The sequence below is a fragment of the Cydia pomonella genome, chromosome 3 (assembly GCF_033807575.1).
Source record: "Cydia pomonella isolate Wapato2018A chromosome 3, ilCydPomo1, whole genome shotgun sequence".
NCBI lineage: Eukaryota > Metazoa > Arthropoda > Insecta > Lepidoptera > Tortricidae > Cydia > Cydia pomonella.
Window position 1 is genome coordinate 27,231,865 of NC_084705.1, and position 24,212 is coordinate 27,256,076.

The 24,212-nt window shown below is 37.6% G+C and overlaps 2 protein-coding genes across 6 annotated transcripts in view; both read right to left on the reverse strand.

Moving 5' to 3' along the window:
• LOC133516449 (putative ferric-chelate reductase 1 homolog) overlaps nucleotides 1-18,230 on the reverse strand; it is a 44,279-nt gene extending 26,049 nt beyond the window's left edge. The window contains exon 1 of one of the 3 annotated variants that reach the window (XM_061849403.1): nucleotides 17,859-18,230. The gene's annotated coding sequence lies outside the window, so the exon portion shown is untranslated. Of the gene's footprint in view, nucleotides 1-17,854 lie in introns of all 3 variants that reach the window. The other 2 variants (XM_061849401.1, XM_061849402.1) reach the window with 2 other exon arrangements.
• A 317-nt stretch (nucleotides 18,231-18,547) lies between these two features.
• LOC133516448 (pikachurin) overlaps nucleotides 18,548-24,212 on the reverse strand; it is a 230,271-nt gene continuing 224,606 nt past the window's right edge. For all 3 annotated transcript variants that reach the window (XM_061849398.1, XM_061849397.1, XM_061849400.1), the window contains 6 exons: nucleotides 23,554-23,645; nucleotides 22,449-22,811; nucleotides 21,692-21,832; nucleotides 21,292-21,378; nucleotides 21,031-21,134; nucleotides 18,548-20,895 (listed from right to left, as the gene is read on the reverse strand). In XM_061849398.1, the coding sequence (XP_061705382.1) occupies nucleotides 20,735-20,895; nucleotides 21,031-21,134; nucleotides 21,292-21,378; nucleotides 21,692-21,832; nucleotides 22,449-22,811; nucleotides 23,554-23,645 (948 nt within the window). In that variant the 3' untranslated portion in view covers nucleotides 18,548-20,734. The remainder of the gene's footprint in view (nucleotides 20,896-21,030; nucleotides 21,135-21,291; nucleotides 21,379-21,691; nucleotides 21,833-22,448; nucleotides 22,812-23,553; nucleotides 23,646-24,212) is intronic.

The window sequence follows — 24,212 nt, forward strand, 5'->3', positions numbered from 1 at the left end:
GGAAATGGTCCGTAACCCTGTATGCGCACTATCATGGTTACTGTTTGACTATACATAGATCCTATTGCAAAGACTTAAGGTCCAGGGTCAGTAAAGCGTGTTGCTGTTAGTACTGTAGTGGTCACAGTTAACTTATCATACGTGAGCCTTATTGCAATGGGATAAGATCTACGATTGGGCTTAAAATAAGGGTCATTTTGTATATCGACGGAACTGGTTTTAGAGCATTTGCAAAAAGGGGGAAATACACGATACGTTGATAGAGAGTAGCGATTTCTGAAAGTCCACGAGGCAAGTAACCTTTTACTTCTAGCTACTTTTCTTGGTAGGTAATTCTATATATTTAAGTCTTAGGTTTTAGTCAATTGGGCTAATTCGGAAACATTTAAATGTTCAATATTGTAATGCTAATTTGCTGGTTTCTTGAGGGCATAGGTACATGGTACATGTAACGTGAAAATACTGTTATATTTCGGCAAATTAAAAACCGTTATCTACTTAAGTATTTAAATAAGATACTAAGTGGAAGTTCTTATGGAACCAAGACTCGGATTACGAGTGTAATATTTAAATATAATAAACCAGAAAGCACCTCGGATCGTTTTATACTCATATAGCTAAATAAGTTTGTAGATTGCCTTTTTTCTAACAACGTAACAATCATAACCATATTTATTAGAAAGAGAGGCAAACAGTGAAATTATAACTGGTAATATCGCAACCCATTCGCAACCATAGATACGTAAAAGATCGAGATCACAAAACACAAATTTAACTAGGCAACCTCGATGGTATAAAAATAGATCACTTAGTATAGATATTCTATTTAAAAGAGCCGTTTTCATTGATATTGAGCGTAGAATAAAGTTGCCATTAATTACAGGGAACTGGTGACCGCAGCAGCAACCCCGTTCGCCTTGAACCGTCTTCATAGCGGAAATTAGGGTTGTCAGTCTATGTACCACGTAAATAATATTATTAGAGTCCGTCTTAGCTGACTTTGAAGAACATAGAGAGAGTGTCATTTATAAACATCATATTTTTATAGAAATTTGTCATTAGTGGTGACACTGCCACACGTTGTCATTATAAATGTCATGCAAACTTAGCTTGGTTAGACTCGTGTATATAATAAATGATATATTTATTATATTGAGTACCTATAATTATGAAAAAATCTTGATTCATAACTTATGAATTACTTAACTGACTCACTAATTTGTAAATTTTTCTACATATTAAGACTGAAAGTCCTTAGATCAATATTCCGAGGCGTTATTTCTCATCATAATTTGTATCGCATCAGAGAGGAACGCAGCGCAATCATAATATTAAATATCATTGAATGACTAATGTAATCATAATAATGCTTGATAAAAAAAAAACCTTTTCAGAAACTTCGTAGTGGTAAGTTGGTAACCCTAGTGGTGTCCTATCGCTCTGCGCATTGTTGTGATGCTATTAGAGTAAATTATTCATTGTTCTTTTTTACGTTACAATGTTATTGCAATTAACAAGTCTTACCATATTTGACAGTTAAATAACACCATGTAGAAATCTCACACAAAAAGCACGACAAAAAATTATATTATAATAAGTACCTACTTGATATTGATCCGTTTCACACTTCATTGTCTAGTCTCAAAATGATACTTAAACGTAAATTGTTTTAGTTCAAGTACCTATTTCATATAATTAAATATAATACAATGTATACAATGTATAAATGTAACTTTCCGGTTGTCCTAATACCTACCAGATATTAGTAAAAAAAAAAAAAATACAACATATCCGATAATTAATGAAACAGACAGTAATGTCAAACCTGCTTACTGTATTACCACTTATTGTATTTTTTTTCCTCTGAAGACTAGTACTTAAATAGAATTTAAGTATGGCTCATGATTTAATTTTCTTTATGCTGTTAGTATGTATGTTAACATTATGTACTTAATAATGAACCTCATGGTCTATGATTCTTAAGTATGTTAAGTACTCTACATTGTACGACGACACACACATTTTTTTTTCTTTCGGAGCGATTATCTCCGAATATATTCACTTTATCAAAAATGTTTGTTGAAGACCCCTATTAGTTCTAAGACCTTTCCAACGATATCCCACACTACGTGTAGGGGAGGTACCCTAAAAAAAATTAAATTTTTAGATTTTATTGTACGACTTTGTTGGATTTATTGATTTATATATCCATACCAAATTTCAGCTTTCTACTCGTAGCACTAACGACCACGGAGCAAAGCCTCGGACAGACAGACAGACGGACATGGCGAAACTATAAGGGTTCCTAGTTGACTACGGAACCCTAAAAAGGGTAGGTTGAAGTCAGGTCGTTTAGTAACAGATCCAGGCGGTTTTGTATTTGGTTGGTTAACCAATAAATGTTATGACTACCCGAAAATGTACAAATTGTTTGTTGACTTTTATTTAAATACCTAAAGGTACAGATTATAATATTCAGCAAACAAACAATTTAAACTTCCCACATATGTATAATCACCACAACAAAGCCTTCTAACCACACTAAGTAAACTGTTATGTCTCCAATGACCCTTACAATAATTACCATACATTCTTACAACTTTATCTTTGCGTATGAAGAAATCTCGAACTAACTCGGTCTCATACAAATTTCATAGATATCTCGAGCACTAGCGCTACTTATAACGGTAAGTGTAAGTTAGTAAACTTTTTTATGACAGCGTTGCTAACTTTACTCGTGGCCTGTGACTGGCCTTGATTTTTTAACTGGCTGTATGTAAGTTAAGTACATAAGTAGTTCAGCTTATTGGGAAATTAACACCAGTGTAACCTTCTGTGGAATTGTTGGACATACTGTTGGTGGAGATAACGACAAATGAATTTGTCCTGCCGGCTGTTCACACTCTTTGAGAGGGCCCGAGACAGGGCGAGAACGGGTGTGTACATATTTGTTCCCTCTTGTCTCGTCTCGTCTCGCCCTTCTTCGATTCCACTTCCATTCCATTGGTCGGTTTATTTGCCGACCCTGGGCGAGAGGCTATCGACGAGTGTGATGTACAGTCGGCTTTATGCTGGCTGTACACACGTCGAGACTCGAGAGACGCCGTGACAGACCATCTCGCTCTTTCTCGTCTCATATCGCCCTTCTACTGGGTCGGAGCGGCGCCGAGACTCTCGGCGAGAGGCTCTCGACGAGTGTGTACAGCCGACATTATGTGTACATACATAAAAAGGTCCACAGCACAAATATTAATTGCTTACCCAGTTAAATTTAGAGTTTCTTAAGAATAGGTTTATTTTTTCGTGTTGGTGGATATTTATATATCATTTTTATATGTGTATGTATCCCTATCCTGGCTTAAAACATTGTAAATGCAGTGAGATCCATACCCATATTAAACATTGTACCGTCTAATTTTCATGCCAATTCAGTGTTACTGACATCACTGTGAAGTCTGTGCCAGGGATCGGAAACCGGTATTTTTTGTATGGGAACGAAAACGGTATTTTCGTTCTTTGTTAATTACTTAATTTCTAATTAGGCAATCTAATAATACGAAGTCGTTATCTGAAAACACAACTGAGTCCTACATTTAGAGTATAAAATAAACCGGAATATATGGTTATTTCGATGTTTTTGCAAAAAATCGGTTCCGATCCCTGGTCTGTGCAAACTTAACTAAGTGGTCGGAGTCGAGATATTGTATTAAAAAAACTATTTTAAAAGAATAATTCCTTTAACAGGTGATTAGTGCGAAATTAATACGCATTTCGCAATACCCATCCTACACGTCCATTCAACCATCCACCCATCACTGCTAACGCACAATTGCATTGTCTATCGCTTCCCATGAACAATTGAACATCACATACCTACGTACTATACATAATGCAGTACGCAGCTCGGCTGTCTTCTAAGAAATGATAGCAGATTATGAAATAAACCCCTTTATTCATAAATCTTTACAACCCTCAACTAGATACATTAAGTAAATAATAATAAATATAATAAGACATTATTACACACATTGACTAAGTCCCACAGGCACAGTAAGCTTAATAAGGCTTGTGTTGAGGGTACTTAGACAACGATATATATAATATATAAAATATTTATATATACTTAAGTACATAGAAAACACCCATGACTCAGGAACAAATATCCATGCTCATCACACGAATCGAAAATGCCCTTACCAGGATTTACACCCAGGACCATCGGCTTCATAGGCTGGATCACTACCCACTAGGCCAGACCGGTCATCATAACAAGTCATTTACAGTCGTCAAGAACATTTTAAAAATGCATTTTTACAAAAGGCTATTCAACGTTTTTTAAATATATTTATAAATATTCGTATAGCTTCGATGGCCAACTTTTATTTCCTGAAAAGAATATCGCTATATGAAAAGGAAAGTTTTTTTAAATTTTAACGATAAATGTTCGCGCCAAAAAGGGAGCCGCCATTCCTGTGACGTCATAATAGCAGTGCAGTAACAATGGAATGTCAAATGTGCATTGCAAACTTTTCGCTGTTATTACAAATTTAACACTTGTTTCTGCTATAATGACGTCACTGACTAGAAAAAATTGTGGCGTTTTTGGTCATCGACGTACAGATTTGGAAATTAAAAATTAATCTAAAAAAAGAATATATAGTTAGAAGGAGTACCTAAGATAACAACAGTTGGACGAAATATTTTATATTTTTAAGGAACGAGCCGAGATAATACTTATAACATATGAAATTCTGTTACTACAATTAGCTGGTGCAGGGGTCGGATACCGGTATTTCCTTCATACTAAAATACCGGTATTATAACTTTCCTCTTCGTTCTTAGGTTTATTGTTCCATTTTTAATGGGGCAATGTAATAATACGAAGTGGGTTTTTTTAAATACCGGTTCCGAGCCCTGATAAATCTTGCAGTTGATAAATTTCACTTTTGATTCCTTACATAAGTAGACTTTGCGTTTATATTCGTTATTAATCGTAATATTGTTTAACCAGTTTAAATTCGGGTCACAAAACTGGACCGACAGGTATTGCGTCGATCAAATATTATCATTTATCATATTGTCCCAAGTATGTAATTCCATTAATTATTTAATTAGATTTGCATTAATTTCTTTCACCTATGATTTGGACAGTATATTTATTGCTAAGAACGTTTCTAGATTATTAAGAACACCTCATTAGCTTAAGAGGAAAGAGGACAGCCGATTCTCCATACAAACGTAGTCCCCATTTTTCTCTGTGGATACTGACATTTTGGAAAATATTTTTACATAATTTGATGTATATTAACCATAGTTATGCTCCTTTGTTTGACTTTTTTCGATTTTTGTATTACATATTATAAACATTACGAGCAAAAAACCGATTTCATATAAAATTAGAAATGCTTTTAACTCCTATAATAATTGAAAATTCGACAAAAATCAAACGTAGGGGAATAGATGTCATTGATATACAACAAATTGTGTCAAAATAATTTCAATAATGTTAATATCCAGAGAGGAAAATGAGGACTACGTTTGTATGAAAAGGTGATTTCGCGCGGATCCTCCACTTTCGTCTTCATGAGAGTTTTTTTAAACCACTTTTTTATGTGACCTGTTTTGCCAATTTTGTGTTATTTCTAGTCAGGACCGCAAGCCCGTTTCATCCATAGGTATAGGAGAAAAAAAGTGTCCCAAAATTTCCAAACATATTTCTAACTTTCCTTTTTGTTAGCGCCATAAAAAGTCTATGAAAAATGGAAAACACAATAGGAAAAAAACTTTGGGTATTTTTTTTACCCCATTAGCATCGAAAGAACTCGTGATTCTGAGTATAAATACAAAATTAATGAAAGTGGCATTTTTTAAGATACGCGCTAAAACACTTGTAGTAATTAAATTAACTGACGATTGGAAGAAGTATGCTACTTGTCTTAAAGGGTAGGATTTGTAATATAACTTGATTTAAAATTCTGCATACCTATGTATGTTTAAGAAGTTTAAGCACTACTTACAAATTGAAACTGAGACCTTCACTCTCGCTCTGTTAATTAATAGCATTTATAGCAACATAGACACCTAGTATATATCAGGTAGTTCACTTCAGTACCTTTTGTTTTGTGTCATAAATGACATACAGGGTGACTTCGAATTGGTAATACAAAACACTTGATTGTGGCTCAGTTAATCCCAAACATTATAATACATTCACTCCGTTGTTAAAATCAGCTGCATTTAATTCTCGCAAATTTTCTAACAAAACCAATAATTAAAGTCCCAAAGTGTGGTTACTCTACATTAAATATCTAACTGTCATACCTACTTGTCACTCGATGTTATCGTCAATGTACGTTATCATTGATATCACTACAAGTGACAATCATGTAACTAAATTGTTTTGATGAGGTTTTAAGTACCCTGATAAATTGCTGGTAATAATAAGCCGAATATTTTTTTAAATCATTTATTATTGTACCTAATCTACTGATTAATACAAAATTTCTCTTCTTTACCGCAATAATTATTTATAAGAATGAAACACTTTAAAACGCATATCAAGTTTATTAACACCATGACCCTTTAAAAGTTTAAGTGTGAACCTACCTAAGCGTATTTTAAGATGTGTTCAAAATGACCACCGCCTTCCCTGACACATAAGTCGGCCTGCCGTCTATGGTTGATTTTGAGTCTGTCTAAAATAAATTCATCGGCTTTTACAGAATTAAATGCCTCAATTATCTTTTGGCGAAGTTCATCGATAGTATTTGATTCCCGTGCGTACACTCTCCTTTTAATTTCGCCCCACAAAAGAAGTCGAGTGGCGTCAGATCGGGACTTCGAGGCGGCCATGCGACTGGGCCGTTGCGTCCAATCCATCTGCCAGGGAATATTCTATCCAAATAATTTCGCACACTTAGAGCAAAATGTGCAGGTGCACCGTCTTGCTGGAAAAAGAGATTCTCCAAATTTTGTTCCGGCACCTCTTGTAGCTTTCGCGTGGAAACCGCCGGACGGAAGCCGTGGCTCCGGGCGTCCTGTACACTCTTGGCAACGGTCCGTCCAAAGAGAGTTACGAGCGGTCGGGTTGAGCTGGAGCGAGGCCAGAGGACGAGCTGAAGATAGGAAGGCGTGGCGCGAGCTTGTGAAGGCCCTTTGCACCTCTGGGGTGCTTTAGGACAACAACAACAACAACCTCTTGTAGCAAAATCGGTAACACGTTTCTCAGGAAATCTTCATATTTTGCTCCATTTAAGTTGCCGTTAATAAAATACGGTCCAATCACACAATTATTCAGAATGCCTGCCCAAATGTTTACAGAAAAACGAGTTTGGTAAGAGTCTCGCCGAGTTACGTGAGGATTTGCATCACGATCAGCCCACCAGTGTTCATTGTGCACGTTAAAGAGGCCGACTCTTGTAAAAGTTGCCTCGTTGGTCCATAGGATATTTAAGTGTAAGTTTTGCTGCAGCCAACGCCCAAAAATAACTTTTCTAGGGTAATCAGCCAATACAATATCATGTACCCTTTGAAATTTAAAGGGATGTTTTTCTTCAGCTTTCATTAGCCGCCAAATAAACAATTGGCTCGTGCCGAATCTCGCAGCAGCATCCCTTGTGCTGGCTTCTGGGTTGCGGTTAAAAAACTCGAGCACTCTTCTCCGAAAAGCTTGTGAATACCGCGGCCTTGTGCTTGAGCATGTACTGGAACCGTAAACTGACCGTAGTCTCGTAAATTTTGGATGGTACTGTTTATTAATACACGTGTAGGTGTTGGGCAATCAGGGTATCGTTCGTGAAATAATGCCTGAGTTCGCACAGTACTCCGTGAAGTAAAATAATATCCATTTTTTGAACATTAGTATACGGATAACGTCGAGGCATTTTAATTTAATTGTGAAATTAAAATCTCACGGAAAATATTACTTTCTTTGACAAGTGACAATTACTAATCAAAACACGTTTTCTTCATAAATACCGTGACAGGTGATTGATAACCAAAGAGGAAAGTGTTCATTTGAAATTCTCTAAACTTCTTTGTTAATTATTATGGTAGGATAACCATGTGAAGTCTAAATAAAAGGGATAAATTAAAAATTAAGGAAAAAATACTTTTGCTTAATTTAATAGCATGAGACTTAATTAAGGGGATTAGTTAAGGGAAAATGTGTGTAAAACATTAATTTTATATTACCAATTTGAAGTCGCCCTGTATAATAACATACAATAATGACATGCAATATTAAGTGTAACATTTTTGATATTTATGCTGTTCTTTCATAAATCGGATTCTGTTCAAGTCTGGGATCGGAAACCCATTTTTTGGATTTTGTATGGGAACGAAAACAGTCTTTTTTCGTTTTTTGTTAATTATTTCATTTATACCTAAATAATTGGGCAATCTAATAATACAAAGACGTTATCTAAAAACACATCCGAGTCCTACATTTGGAGTATAAAATAAACGAAACGAAATATATGGTTATTTCAAAGTTTTTGCAAAAAACCGGTTCCGATCCCTGGTTCTAATTTTGCCCGACATAAATAATGTTATTTGGACTCGCGATCATATGCAGGTAATTTGTGTGGCACGGACAAGAAGGCGCAGCACACTGTCATTGCACTTGCAGCATTGTTCGCCAAAACTGTGTCATTGACATGTCGAATCGCTCCTACAACCAGGGTTGTCAGTTAAAAGTTTAAAAAAACTTTAGAGATACATTTAAACTATTATTAGCATAGTAAAATTGTATACCTGTTCTATCTTCATCAACTATGTTATAAGTAAGTAACTTGTGGATAACGTCGTTGACTGTACATAAAAACAATACTTATAATGTAACACCATCTGTAAAATGTACTTGTTGTTGTTATTTGTTTGTTATCCCGTAAACTAATAAAATAAAACTTTATAAACGACGATAAAACAGACGAAATCGGTCTGTCAGTTATTCGCAAAAGCTGACAATCGTGAACGTGGCCGATATTGTCCGGCGAACTGGTAATCAGTGGACCCCTTTATAAAGTTTTGTTTTATTTTATTATTTTTACGGGATAACAAACAAATATACAAGTTGATGAAGATAGGACAGGTATACACTTTTACTATGCTAATAATAGTTTAAATGTATGTCTAAAGTTGTGAAATGTTTATGATATGTGAGTTTCTGTATAAGTCGCCAAATGTAACGTTTGTATTGAAACATCGTTAATAATGTTGTGTACGCCAGCTTTCCTGAGTTTTTTTTTAATTAAACTGAAAGTAACACAGATAATGCATTTAATTTACGTACCTATCAGCAGTATAATACACAAGCTCTGCACTAGATTTTCACAGACATTTTTTAAAACGTTACGTTATATGCACAGAAGTGACCCGCAACCCGCAATCTCCCGAATGTCATCCACCCAACGAGCCAACGGACGCCAGACGCCAGGGGCTTCTTTCGTCAGACAGCAGCCACCATTCCTTTAACATTTTAGACCACCTGCCATCACTCTGCCTAGAAACATGTCCCGCCCAACTACATTTTATCCGTGGCCGCAAGCAAGGTGGAAGCTAAGGTGCAACGTGGATTGCGTTATTACCAAACTATAGTCGATACAGACTTGTATCTATCGCCAACCCTACGCTAAGAGTTGGGCCGACCCGGCCTTCGCGCAACTCCAACCAAACATTTATCGCACGAACGCTCGCTTCTTGTCGCTAGATTCGTTATTGTTTTGTTTTTGTCGCTAACCTATTGCGTGGCTATTGGAGCAGCTAATCAACAATAGTTCATATTTTATAACAAAATAATGTTCATTTCAGATTCCGTAAGCCAAGGTTAGCCACGAGGACAAGACCCTACGATATTATTAAAAGCTAGTTGTAAGTAATAAATGATATTCCGTAGGCACATAGTTAGCGGATGAAACAACGCTCCAAAAGAATCTGCCATCATGGAATTATTTTCCAGATGCGGCACTGTACGGCACAAGCATTTTTGTACTGAATATGCTTGTGCCGCACAGTGCCGCATACGGTGGAATTCCGCCTTAACAGTCTATTTGTGTCGTTTCCAAGCAGATAGTCCCACTTTGTCGCTTGCCATAAGGACGCTTTGACAGGCTATTCGTATAAAGATACAAGCAAATCTCGTCCTAATGGTAAGCGACCTTTGACTAGACTTTGACACATTTGTTCTATATCCAATCCATCAGGCACTTATATCTTCAAGTTAAGCTATCAGTGAATGGTAGACATTTTTAAAGGTCACAGTAACAGTGACAGAAAGTAGTCTGATCCGGTATTTTTGATGCTGACTGTCGGCCTGATTCGAACTTTAAGATAAATCAAAAATTTGCCAAATATACGATACGGATCTGACAACAAAAACCTCACTTTTGACACTGACATATCCAATCCATATCGTATCTTTAGCAACTTTTTGACGTATCTTAAAGTTTGAATCGTGCCGTGTACCTAAGTTTGGAAACTTATTTGATTTTTACTTTCTAGGTGCAAACTTTAATTTGAAAGTTGCAAGCTTGAATCGGGTACCGGGTACCCACTATTCTATCGCATCTTGTTTTTCTGGCGTAGGAAAAAAAAGACATTAAAATCTAGCGTTTTCTGGTGAAGAGTCAAATTATAAACAGGAATTTTCTTCATGATTGACTAGACAGTACGCGGGATGTGAGTTGTTCTAATCTTCTAATAGGGAACGCGCATGAACTATAGGGGGCAGCACAAGGAGCATCCTGTTTATTGGCGAAAACTGTAAATGTCAAGTTTAAGCTTCCAATGGCACAAGATGGCAGAACCTACAAGAAAATGTATGTGAACTGTAGAGGGCAGCACTTGTTTTGGCGTGAAGTGTCAATGTACAGTTTATGTTTACGATTCAGGCCACAAGATCCTCCAACGCCTATAGGCCACTCGAATACCGATTCAATTGCGAGGTGGTATTTTGAGTACTTTCTCGTTAAATTGCCTAAAAATGTCTCAATTCATACGTATGGATTCCCTGAAAATCACCTGCCCAAGTCTAGAATCTTTACACACTCTTAAATTAGTATGTTAGTATCGTTTCATGCCTTAATTATGGTAAGAAATTCTTGCCCAATCAGCACTTGCGCACACCGCCATCGCCATTATAAAGTCTAGCCAGAATAAGTAGGTAGGTACAGTCAGCATCAATAGTAGCGGATGAAACAACGCGCCAAAAGTATCTGACATCCCGGGTAACTTTTCCAAATAAAGATACATTTCTAAAACTCATATTCAAAAGTATATTTTTTACAGTCTTGTTTGTTGTATATTATAAACACATCACTTTTAGCTGTTACAGAATGGTAGTACTTATGAAGCGTTATTTGATCTGCTACTTTTGAAGCTGACTGTACCTAAACTTGCGTGATTGGACTTAGCTTAACTTAGGTATTCTTACCATGCAATTTTAATTTAACCATTAGATAAATAAAATGTGACTATCGCGTGAACCGAGTGGAAATGAGTAGCCATCAGATATATCGGACCGGACGAGGTGCTCAAAAATATATGAACACGCACTTTAGCGCCTTGACAATAGAGGCGTGTTCTGATATTTGTGAGCGCTTTGGCTGCTCCGATATATCTGATGGCTGTAGTAAAACACGCGAGCTAGTTCAACACTGATTTATTGTATAATATGCAGGTAGGTATATTATTTTACAAATACCCTTATCTACTATACTACATCTTATCCCTTTCGGAAAAACAAAAAAGGTAAATAAACAAAAAAAATAATCAAAATAACCATAAAAAAAAAATATCTTACCTAATTCGTACCAAGTTACCAACCTTAAGCCGCCTATTTCAACCTGGTTAATTTTATGGAAGTGACATGGCCGCGAGTGCGACTTTTTGTTTGTTTATACATGGCGTCAAAAGATTAGTACGCATCCGGTTTTATAATATACACAAGGCAAATTAACAAGTCGCTAGTTAAGTTTCATGAGTATGTACCTAAGTTATAAAAATTAAAATAACAATAAGCAACAACAAATTGTAAAATTAACATTGCCTTGGCAATAACAACTATATAACAATGTAAATCTATTTCTTATATCTATATTATTTACTTTAATGTCCGAAATGAAATAACCGCCAATCCACCATTGCAAACTGAGTCTTATTACTTAGAAAATAAGGGCGATAGTAAATTAATTAGAAATGTGGGTTGTAGGTTCATTTCAGACACAAAAAAAAATATCACAACAAATGAAACACATTTAGCAAGATAAAGAACACCTTAATGAGCTACTTATTTGTAACACCTGTGCATCTTTGATGCTACTATTACCTATTAAAAGAGGTCATCGATCTTTGGAATATTATGCAACGCTTTAGCTTTAGAACGCGTTAGAGGTGGGGAAATACAAGGTAATTGACTACTTTTCGCCTCCTTTTGAACTGTCTTAGTACAAGGACCTGACTCAGACTGACCTACTTCCGCCTTAATAACCGCCGGTTCCGTACTGGGGCCGCTCGTGAGCCCCTGGGTCTGCGTGAGCGCCTGGCGCGCCACCAGCTGCCGCCGGTTGCGCCGGTATCTCCGACCCTGGCTATCCGCTACTACGAATGACCGCGGTTCCGGTGCGCTGCCTACAACTGTAACCGGTTTTTTATCGCTTCCGTCAACCAATGTCGCCCTTTGCCCCGGCCATAGAGGTGACAATGGTTTAGCAGATCGATCATAATTTTTCTTTATGTTATCCTTCTGCTGCAATAATCTTTCATAATTTAATTTATTATCAACGCGTTCATGCAATAATTCAGTTTTGATTGGTAGTTTTGTATGTAAACGTCTACCCATTAACATTTGCGCAGGTGAATCTAAATTATACCTCGGCGTTGATCTATAGTTCAGTAAGCTCAAATAAAAATCTTCTCCAGAATCCTAGCACTTTTTTATCATATTCTTAATCGTTTGAACCGCTCGTTCACTTTTCCCGTTAGATTGAGCATATCGCGGAGAAGACGTCACATGTTCTATTTCCCAATCACGCAAAAACTTTTTAAACTCGCACGAGCTGTAAGCGGGACCGTTGTCGGTCACCAACTCCGAAGGGATACCGTGCCGGGAAAACTGTTCCTTCATGAATTTTATAACTAATTTGCTAGTCATATTGTTAAGCATGCCTACCTCGACGTAGTTGGAAAAATAGTCTACTAAGACTATGTAGTATTTCTTCCTATACTCTAAGATATCAGAAGCCAATTTGGAGCAGGGCAAATCCGGCAGCGTATGCTGCAACAGGGGCTCGCGACGCGGCGCCGGCGCATGCAGTGCGCATGAGTCACAAGCGCGTACGCGGCGCTCAACGTCGGCTGACATGCCCGGCCAAAACATTACCTCTCGAGCACGACGCTTACATCTATCTATACCTAGGTGCCCTTCGTGTATTTTACATAGCATGTCGTTGCGTAAACTGCGAGGAATGTAAACACAATTATTTTTAAATATTACCCCGTCTATAAATTGCAACGACTCGCGATATGGCCAAAACTTATTAACGCATTCGCTAACATCCCACCTGTATCTGGGCCATCCGTTACAAATATATTGTATTATCGTTTTACATTCCTCGTCTTTTGCTGTATGTTGTTTGATTACGTTTAGTTTTTTATTACTAACCTGCACATTTTCAACTAAGAAACACGTTTGTAACTCGACCTCGTCAGTGATGCGATCATGCATCAACTCTGGCAGTGGGGCGCGCGACAATGTGTCGGCTATGTACATGTACTTACCGGGCGTATACTCGACCTTGAACTCGAACCCTTGAACTCGCATCATCATGCGCTGTAGTCGCGCAGGCACAGCCGATAGAGGTTTAGTAAACAGAGGTTCTAAGGGCTTGTGATCAGTCTGAACTGTCACATCGCGACGCCCATAAATATACTGCTTGAACCTCTCTACCGCAAAACAAATGGCCAACATCTCCTTTTCTATCTGAGCATACCGTGTCTGAGTGTCCGTGAGCGTGAGCGAGGCGAACTCCACGGGCCGCCCGCCCTGAAGCAGTACCGCGCCCACCGCTACACTGCTCGCATCTACGGAGATCACCACCGGCAGCTCTGTCGAGTATAATGCCAACACTGGCGCTGATGCTATTTTAGCTTTTAACAGGTCAACAGCATTTGAATGGTTACTATCCCATATCCATTCAGAATCTTTTTTAAGCAATCCTCGCAGTATAGCCACCGAATCCGAGTAGTTCTGAATGAATTTTGATAAATAGTTTACTACCCCAAGAAATCTTTCTAAACCCTTCCGGTCCTCGGGATAGGGCATTTCCATGATGGCACGAACCTTCGAATCATCTGGACGCATCCCTTGTTCATCAAATTTGTGACCTAAGTAAATAATTTCTGTTACACAAAACTTACACTTTTCTTTGTTGTACCTGATGCCAATTTCCTTTGACCTTTGTAACAAACGCTCCAAACGAGTGTCATGCTCCTGTTGTGTATTACCCCAAACAATGACGTCGTCGATAAAACTTTCAACACCTTCCAAATCCTCTAGGTATTGTCTTAACTTGGCGTGAAATACCTCAGGGGCACAATTTACCCCATAAGGCAAACGGAGAAACTGGTACCTACCAAATGGAGTCGCGAATGTGCAGAGGTCGGCACTGGCGTCGTCCAGCTGCACCATCCAGAACCCTGAGCGCGCGTCGAGCACGCTGAAGAAGCGGGCGCCGCGCAAGCGCACTGCCAGCTCACTTACCGTGGGCAGCGAGTACTGCGCGCGCCGCACCGCGCGGTTCAACGGTCGGGGATCCAAGCAAACTCTAAGGTCACCGTTTTTTTTCGCTACCAAAACAATAGCATTAACCCATTCGGTAGGGTGTGATACCTTTCTTATTACGCCAATTTTCTCCATGCGCTGTAATTCAGCATGTAACTTGTCACGCAAACCTAATGGAATTTTTCTCGTTGGGCATACTACCGGTTGGACATTAACGTCGACTACTATTTTATATTTACCGGGTAATTTTCCTAGGCCCTCAAAAAGATCACAGTAGTTCTCTAATTGAATAGCATCAATACGGCGAACCAAACCTAATGTCACACAGCCTCTCAGTCCCAGTATATTTCGGCAATTGAAGTCAGCAACAATACACTTTAACTCATATTGTTTATTTCTACAAGATATCAACAATCTACACTTACCTATAACGGGTATATTGTGTTTGGTATATGAATACGCACGCTTAAGAACGGGTTTCAATTCGCTTAATTTTAATCCTAAATTTAAGTACTCAGCCTTTGATATTACATTTAACATAGACCCCGTATCTAGCTTAAACACAATACGTTTGTTATTACATGTCATTAATTCCAGCCATTCTTTTGGTGGTTTAGACTTAGAGTCCTGGTTAATAACATCAACGTAAAACATACCGTCCTCCTCGTCCGAATCGTCCTCCGCTAGATCACACACCTGGTCACGTATCACTTTGCGTTGACTGCACACTTTAGCGAAATGTCCCCTTTTGTCACACACATAACACAAGGCACTGTACGCTGGGCAGTGCTCATCCTGAGCGCACCACCCTCCGCCGCACGTCGCGCAGGGTCGGCGCGATGGTCCCGGCGCGCCCGCGCCGGTCGGCGGCCGCCCGCCGCGCCGCGCCCCGCGCCGGCTGGTCGCGCGCCGCCGTCCGCTGGCGCTCGCGCGCGCTCCGCCGCCACCTCCTCGCGCACCCGATCCCCACACGGCATCTACCTGGACGTCCTTTGTATCTCCACCGAAACAACGACTCTCCTCGTGCGACATCTCTGCCGCCTGACAAATTTGCACCGCTTTTGCTAGCGTTAAATCGTCCGTGCGAAATAATCTATCACGAATAACATTATTATTAATTCCGCATACAATTCTGTCGCGAATTAAACTGTCTGTCAACGTGCCAAACTCGCAAGTCTGACTTAATACTCGCAGCGCTGTAACCCATTGATCGATGCTTTCACCATCCTCTTGGTTTCTTACAAAAAACTTATACCGAGCCACCGTGATATTCGGCTTCGTTCCGAAGTGTTCATCGAACTTTTGCAATACCGTTTCGATGTCCTCACTCTGCTTCTCTGTTAATGAAAACGCAGTGTATACTTCGTAGCCGGCTGATCCAATGAGGTTGACTAGCAGACTGGCCTGGACATCGGCAGTCTCTTTGCTCACTCCGGAGGCTTTTAAAAACACCAGAAATTGCTTTTTCCACTTGCGCCACGCCTCGTCCCGCGCGGCCGGTCCGCCTTCTAAAAGCAATTCCGCCGGAGGACGCGCGTGTTCCATTGTGTTTTTGATTTCACAACCACCAATAAACTTAAAACTTGCTGAAATAAGCCACTAACGCACCAAATAATAGCAAACTTTAAATTAATTAGTGACCACCGCTGTCACCATGTAGTAAAACACGCGAGCTAGTTCAACACTGATTTATTGTATAATATGCAGGTAGGTATATTATTTTACAAATACCCTTATCTACTATACTACAATGGCCACTGTAGATAGATACCTACCTATGTCTTTACACCAACTTAAAACAGTTAAAACTCAACTGTAAGGTTTTACAACAATATTGTGAGGTTTTTTACCAAGGGTTTTATAACCTTACAGTCAGCAAGTAGTTAAGTGGGCGAGGAGGTCAAAACTGTCAAAAGTTCCGATCCAAGCACTTTATTATTGAGGGAGTAAGAAATGTGCAGATCGTTTTGACCATCATAATTTGGATATACGAGACCAGAGAACACGATAAGCTCGACAAGACAATAAATGCGACTTAGTATTTTATAGGTATTTACCTGTTATTATTTTTAAACATCTGTAAATGTAATTATACAGTGGTGTTTATAAATTGTACGCATACCCTACGAAATATTGTAATGTCTCTAATGTGTAATAATATAAACAGCGACTGTTAATTATAACTGTATATCTGCAACGACGAGTAACAGGTAGTAAAAATGAATATATATAGTGTAGGTTCGCTTCAATTATTACATTTGTCAACTAAAAAATAATTTGAAATACTTATAACGAAACAGGCACTGCCTTCAAATGAGATTCGAACTTGTGACCTTTTGATATATCAGTCTAATCGATCAAACCAACTGATCTACCAAGCTTGCTCGATCCCGGTAAATCCTTCTATAGGTACCTACTTCTGATTTGTACATGCCTAAGGCGTTTTACAAATAGTAAAATCATACGTATAAAAAAAACAGGGTTTCGGGCAAGACTGCGAATATTTCTAATTTCCTTTAAAAGATTTGTAGTATCGGTTACAGACGAGACGTGGGTATCTGCTTGATACAAATAGTTTAATGAAATACCTAACTACTGCAGAAAATAATTACCTAGACATACATTGACATTACATTTCTCTGAATAAAAATACAAACAATATGTAACCTATAACGCTGTAATTGAAAGTTAGATAAACAATACAGGACAGGTGGGTATTTTGGGTTACCTTGTCCGCTAAAAACCTTGAAACGCCAATAAAAATATGTAATTAACCTCAGATCACTTTCAAAGTCATTCATTCACAACTTATCATTCATTCAAACGTTGCGTACCTACAATTTTTTTTGTGAAAATTGCTTTAACATAATTTTAATTCTAATATAAAATGATAATTAGTAATTTACCACGGTTTCATATTTTATTGTATTAATTTGCATACTTAAATAGATTTATTTGCACGTGAAGCAATTGTATTTTTATTATAATATGACCGCAAAAATACTACGATTCCGGCATTTTAGCGTGTGCGCTCAAAACATTTCAAACTTTTACTTTCTGTTTGTAGATAGATACTTACGAAAAACCGGTCGGGCGACGCAGCTCCTTAGTATTCAAGCGTAGTAAACTACCAAATACAAAACAGTTTCAAAACACTGTTCGTAACCCGAATTTTATAAATCACATAAAATGCCACAAATTTTCACACAGAACACTGGGTGCCGTGCCGCACTGCACTTTTTAGTTAAACTACAGTAAAAACTGCAAACAATAAGATTCCAATCAGAATAATTTGAAAATACTAAATTAGTTCACTTATAACCTCTTCAGTTTATAATAACTAAAATCTAAACACGACTTTGGTATTGTTAAATAAACTTTGAATTCCGAATTACTTGTTTCGACTCAACCAACGTCCAACTTGCTCCAATGGGTTAGCGTAACTGAGTGAATGGAATGGTATGCGACATCCGTTGCGTTGTGACCGGCACGACAAGCGAATGTCGAATGAATGAACGAATAAACGCGAAGGCTTTGTTTTGAATGATACACTTGAATGGAATGTGGGTGTGTAAATAGTGTAAATCAAGGTTTTGTGCGTATGATATTGATATTACAATAAATTATTTTGGTTATCGGGATATGACCATCTTTAATTGTAAACAATTCAGCAACTTATTTAAAATAATTTGTAGTATTCATGTGCCGAGGTGCTTTTAGTCTGGGTCTGGAATTCTAATTGTGTTCATAGACAAAAAATGACAAACACATTTTTATTATATTTTATTGATATAATTTTGTACAAATAACGGCGTATAATACATCGGACAGGTCTCACATACAAAACTAATGCTAAACAAGCTATATGTCACAAGTAGGACTACTTTATAGTTTTAGTTAAAATTAACGATACATTTCCATACAGGTACAAAACATTGGTAAAAGCAGTCGTTATTTTGTTAGGTACAGTTCGGAAAATTTGCCGTACAAGGAAGCTACTACTTCTTTGTGATATTTTTAGCTAAAAATCAATGCATGATGGCGATGGTTAAAAAAACAGTTTTAAAACTAAATACAATCACGTTTTTCTTACATCAAGGATATGCTATAAAATTATTGTGCAGTCAAACACCAAATAAAATTAAAAATACATATAAAAGTCATACAAAACAATTATAAAGAGACCGTAATTAAAGATATGTATTTGTAAATAATTTTTCACACCCTGTGAAATATATAATTGACTGAACCTATTCGTGGAAAAATCCCGTCAAAGGGTATGTAGGGTAAAAATATATAGCTCTTTTTATGTTTTGTTTTGACGCAACGCAAACCAACATGTTCATGTCGTACATATCCTTTTTTTTCAATAAATGTCTCGAAACCTAGTATAAGCCGAAACATAGTATATGTAAAGAGGATTTGTATTGTATTATATTGTATAAAGGAAAGCATGATACACGTAGTACTTATAGGTACATACACATCTCTCTCACTAGATAAAGGTGCCAATAAAATGTATGGTGAATCAGCTAAATTGTGTATGTGTTTTTTTTTATATTTAACGAAACTGTTTTTATAATAAAAACGTTATTATCTGTATAAAATTACCAAAATGTCTTGAATAAGGGTTTCGCTTGCGTCAAAACATAATATTTACTCGAAGGTTTTGATGTTATAAAGCGCATTTAAATTTATACTACTCATTATATTATTCTATACTAGGACTAGAGCGGTGCTACAGGGGCCAACGTAAGCAGAGCAAGTGGTACCGCGAAACAAACCTAACTTGCCAGTCGAAAAAATACAAAAGGAAAATGTCACTTTTCGTCACCAGGTGGCGCTGATACTACTTTTGGAAAAAGAGAGCCTACCCCGAATATCGAAATTTCTTTATCTGCCTCTCTATCTCTTTTGCATATTCGAGCGGTAGAGGGGCAAATAAACGAACGACTGAACGAAAGAAATGGCTCAAGCAATCATGGCGCCCAATATGATAATTATATCAAGCACGTTTACCTATTTATTCAACGTCTTTCAAATGCTATGGCTCTTTTAACTACGTACAATCCTCTAAAACCATGCCCATATGAAAATTTTCCGATATACAAACGCTATGTATACTTATTAATCTATTTATAAAATACACTCACATCGTAACAAATCTTTGTGATTGGCTAGAACCGAACTTTATAAAACGTGTAAAATGAACTAAAATATTGCGTGCAAACCACTCGTACGACTAGAATTTTATTTAGTTAACATTACAAATAGTTTTTTTTTTAAATATCTACTAGATAGTAAAGCACTTTGAAAAGTTACCCTATTTTCACAGGGAAATGATAATTGAAGGAAATAGAAAAAAACAGTTATATTTCGAAAGTATACCGTGGAAGGACATTATTCCGTACATCAGTATTGAGTTACTTATTCTAAATTGACTATTTAGTATTCATAAATATCCACTCATCTCAAAACTGACATTTCACTATGATAATGGCAATTAATATAAAAATTGAAGTTTCGATATTGTTCTTATTGCCTCCGAAATTTTATTTTTACATTGATATGTACGGAGTTTATTATTAAGTGAATTGGTCATCCATTGAACGGTTTAGAAATTAAATTTACAACTTGGTTTTCTGGTTAAGGTATGCACAAATTAAATACACCTATATCCTACCGATTCATGAAGTGAAATAGTTCATTTAGTGCAATTTACTCGTGAATTCTAAACTGTATTTTTTAAGCTTTATTTAATCTTTGCACGAACCATTTCACTTTACAATAAAACAAACCCATTTAACATTTGAATGAACATTGACTCCAACAATGAATCTATTCACCCCATTCCATTTTACCAAATGAACGAATGGGTTAATGAATGAATGTCTCAATGAACCCACTCACTCACTGTGCTCACGAACGAATGGTTTCCGGTGGCGATTGGGAATGTTATGGCGCGCATCGGCCGACGTTGTTGGTGATAGTGTGGGGCAGCTTGGACAGCGACAGCGGGATGTCAAAATCGCCGCTTAGCGATATTTGGGAGACACAGCCGACCAGGCCGCTCTTGTATTTTCCCATGGAATTCATTTCTATTGACGGCAGACCACCTATATTAAACAAAATGCATGAATTTAAAAACAACCCAGGTCTTAACTCATACTTTTTCGTTATTGTCGCTTATTTAGATGAGGATTGAAAGTATATGGGCGAAGAGGTATTTATATGGGACACTTAAATCATACCTATGTAGAGTCCGTTTTCCGTGTTAAGTTGTTTGAGCTTGCCGGGCGATATTTTGCCGACCGAGCCCAGACCGTCCACCTCTAGTACACCCGCTTGTCTGTTTCTGAAAATAAAAAATGGCATTTACAGATTCGCCAACAGTTTGAAGATAACGAGAACTTTTACTGACATTTTACTGAATGTGAATTCAGTAAGTTTTTATATTTTTTTGGGGAAAATGGTCCTTTTTCCATCAAATGTAGTGATAATATCCTTCATACCTAGTAGCTCGCGCGCGGTGCCACAGCCCGTCATCGACTTTCGTGTGATTTGCGATGATGACCACCTCACCGCTGCCCAGGTCGTACCTGCAATACAAAATAGGAGATGGATGTTTTGTTATCCAGAAACATCCAACTAGCTTGTAAAATGTTGATGGTACTGACAATTGGTAGCATGAGTGTGAGTTGCCCCGCAACTGGATGAACCAGATGGTTCCTTTAGAGTCTTTAGATAAAGGTGGCCGATTTGGCGATTGCTCTGCTAAAAGGGCTGGTGAAAGCGGTGCATGACAGTGTTACGAGGAAGATTAGGGATGGAGAATCTTGGGAAAAATGTTCGTCCAACCATCTTATTTCGGTTGATCTATGTTGGTGATGCTACAGAATAGCCATTGCTGACCTGAGCACGAGCACGGAGTCCTCGATGGCGAGCGACAGGAAGTCCCCGGGCGGGCGGCGCGCGCGCCCCGACCACACCAGCAGCCCGGCCGGCGCCTCCGACCGGAACCGGATGTTGATGTCTACAGTGTAACTCAGCAATCTGAAATCACACATCGTTATCTTATTAATGTGAATAATTATATTCTCTCCGTGCATGGATGTGACCGTAAGAAAATTTGTCTCATCATAAGTTGATATTTCTCTCACGCCGTGCGTTGTTGTTGTTAATCATTCCCCCACCACACACTTCCTGTTATTTAGGTGCCTTCTCCCAAAACAATTTCTTAATTTGCTTACTTGTATAGGTTAAGAAGAAAGGAGACGATCGCTTCTCCGTACATAGTCCCCATTTTCCTTTCTAGATGTTATCATTACATAAAGTATCTTCACATAATTTGGTGTACAAAGGTATATTGACCATAGATATGCCCCTGCGTTTGACTTTTTTTATATATTATTATTATAAAAAATAGGAGCATAAAACAAATTCCACACAAATTATTAAATGATCCTAATTCTTGTTATAATTAAAAATTCGAAATAAGTCAAACAGCGGCTTAGCTGAGGTTACATCAAATTGCGTCAAAATATTTTCAATAATGTTAATATTCAGAAAGGAAAGCAGTCTACTTTCATCCTACTTAATCCGGCACTGAGTGAGGTAGTCGAGCCGATTCGGTCTCTTTGAAAATGAAGATTTTAAAAACAGAACTCACCTCTTCATAGTTTCTTCATCGTCGATATGAATGAAGCTATCCTTCCCGCTGAAACTGGGATACGTATTTGTATCCACCCAGTTAATATCATTTGCATCCAAGTATTTCACTTGCATGTATGTCTGTCCATCATACGCAGGTTCCCCTGTGACCACATCGTTATTCCTTTCCCTCAAATAGTGTTTCTTGATGTATTTCTTCTTTTTCATGTCTTTGTGTAGATGTGGTATATGTTTTTTGGGCTTGATTTTGTAGAACTTTGCTTTGGGGCCTTTCTTAGATACTATTGAATGGTGGATCTCGTTTTCTGACACGTTTTTCGGGTAGGGTACGTGTGTTATCGTCTCCTTGCAAAGTTTTTCTCTGAAAAAAAGGCGAAATATATAAATTGATATCAGGCTTGTACGATTTATTATGGAATTGCAATATGATTGCACGTGTGATTTCAAGGGTTTGAACTTATAAATTACGACGACAAAAACATACTTTACAGTACATATGGTGTTACTTTATAGCACTAGTGCGAAAATTAGCATATTACGTTACTGTGTCGAACATTTAAAGAGCCATATATACTGTAAAACGTTGTACGATACATTTGCGAATAGGTAATTCACAACTCATGTCGATTTAAAACACTCCCTTCGGTCGTGTTTTAATTTATCGCTACTCGTTTCGAATTTCCTATTTTTCGCACTTGTATCGTAATGTACTATTTCAATATATAAACGGAGTCTACCTCAAGTAGATGCCGACTGTCAATTTTGCTGCAAACTTTTCTAAGGCGTAACTTATTAGTCGAGAAATTCACAGAATTTCAAAGCGTTTCGATAGTCTCTCTAATAAAGAATAAAGGTCTTTGTAACACCTTATGTAATTCATAATTATATAAATGTAATGAATTATGAATAACTTGGTGTCTGCTCTAGACCGGCGAAATTGGTGCTATTTGAAAAGGTTTTTCAAGAGTTTCATTTAACTGAAAACATAGTTTTTTTTTGGATGATATAATGCAAAAAAATCTAAATTTTTCAAAGTCATGCCCAACGTTACGTATCATTTTGTTTGGTTAGCTACGTACTTCGTATAAATATGTTGTACTCACGCGCATGTGGCATTGCTGTCGTCGCAGTTGTCGACGTTGACGCCGCCCAGCGCCGACGCCACCACCGACAGCTCCTCGTCATTAATTACCAGCTGTCAAAACAACGTTCGTTTACGTGGGCGAATGGGAAATAGTTATTTGTTATACAAGGGGGCAAAGTTGTTGTTTAACCGCTCGTGCTAATATTGATCCCCGAGCAAGCGAAACATACGTGGTTCGAAAAGTTGTATTTTGAGCGTTGCGAGGGTTTCAAGGTATGAGGGTGAAAAAAACTCCAAACGAAAGTTAGTAAATATATATCATTCAAAATCATGATTTAAAAATCAATTCTACTACTAAAATTTGCATCACACTATTTTGCCACTCTTGTGGATAAAGTTCAACTTTCTCATCAGTTTTCGAACAATCAAGAGAGCCTTTACGAACTGGTGTGCTGAAAATTTGATAGTTGACAGAGTTTACAAGTTCTTAAAGTGGTAAACAGTATTATATTTTTAATTTAAGATTAATCTTAAGAAATTAAGATTTTCCAAACATCGTTAGGAATAAAAAGTATAATAGGGCATTATAACAATAAATTTCTAGTAATAGAATGTTTAGTCCATAGGCGTTCTGTTTATGATTGAAAAAGTACTTAATGAGAATGAGAAAACGAATGT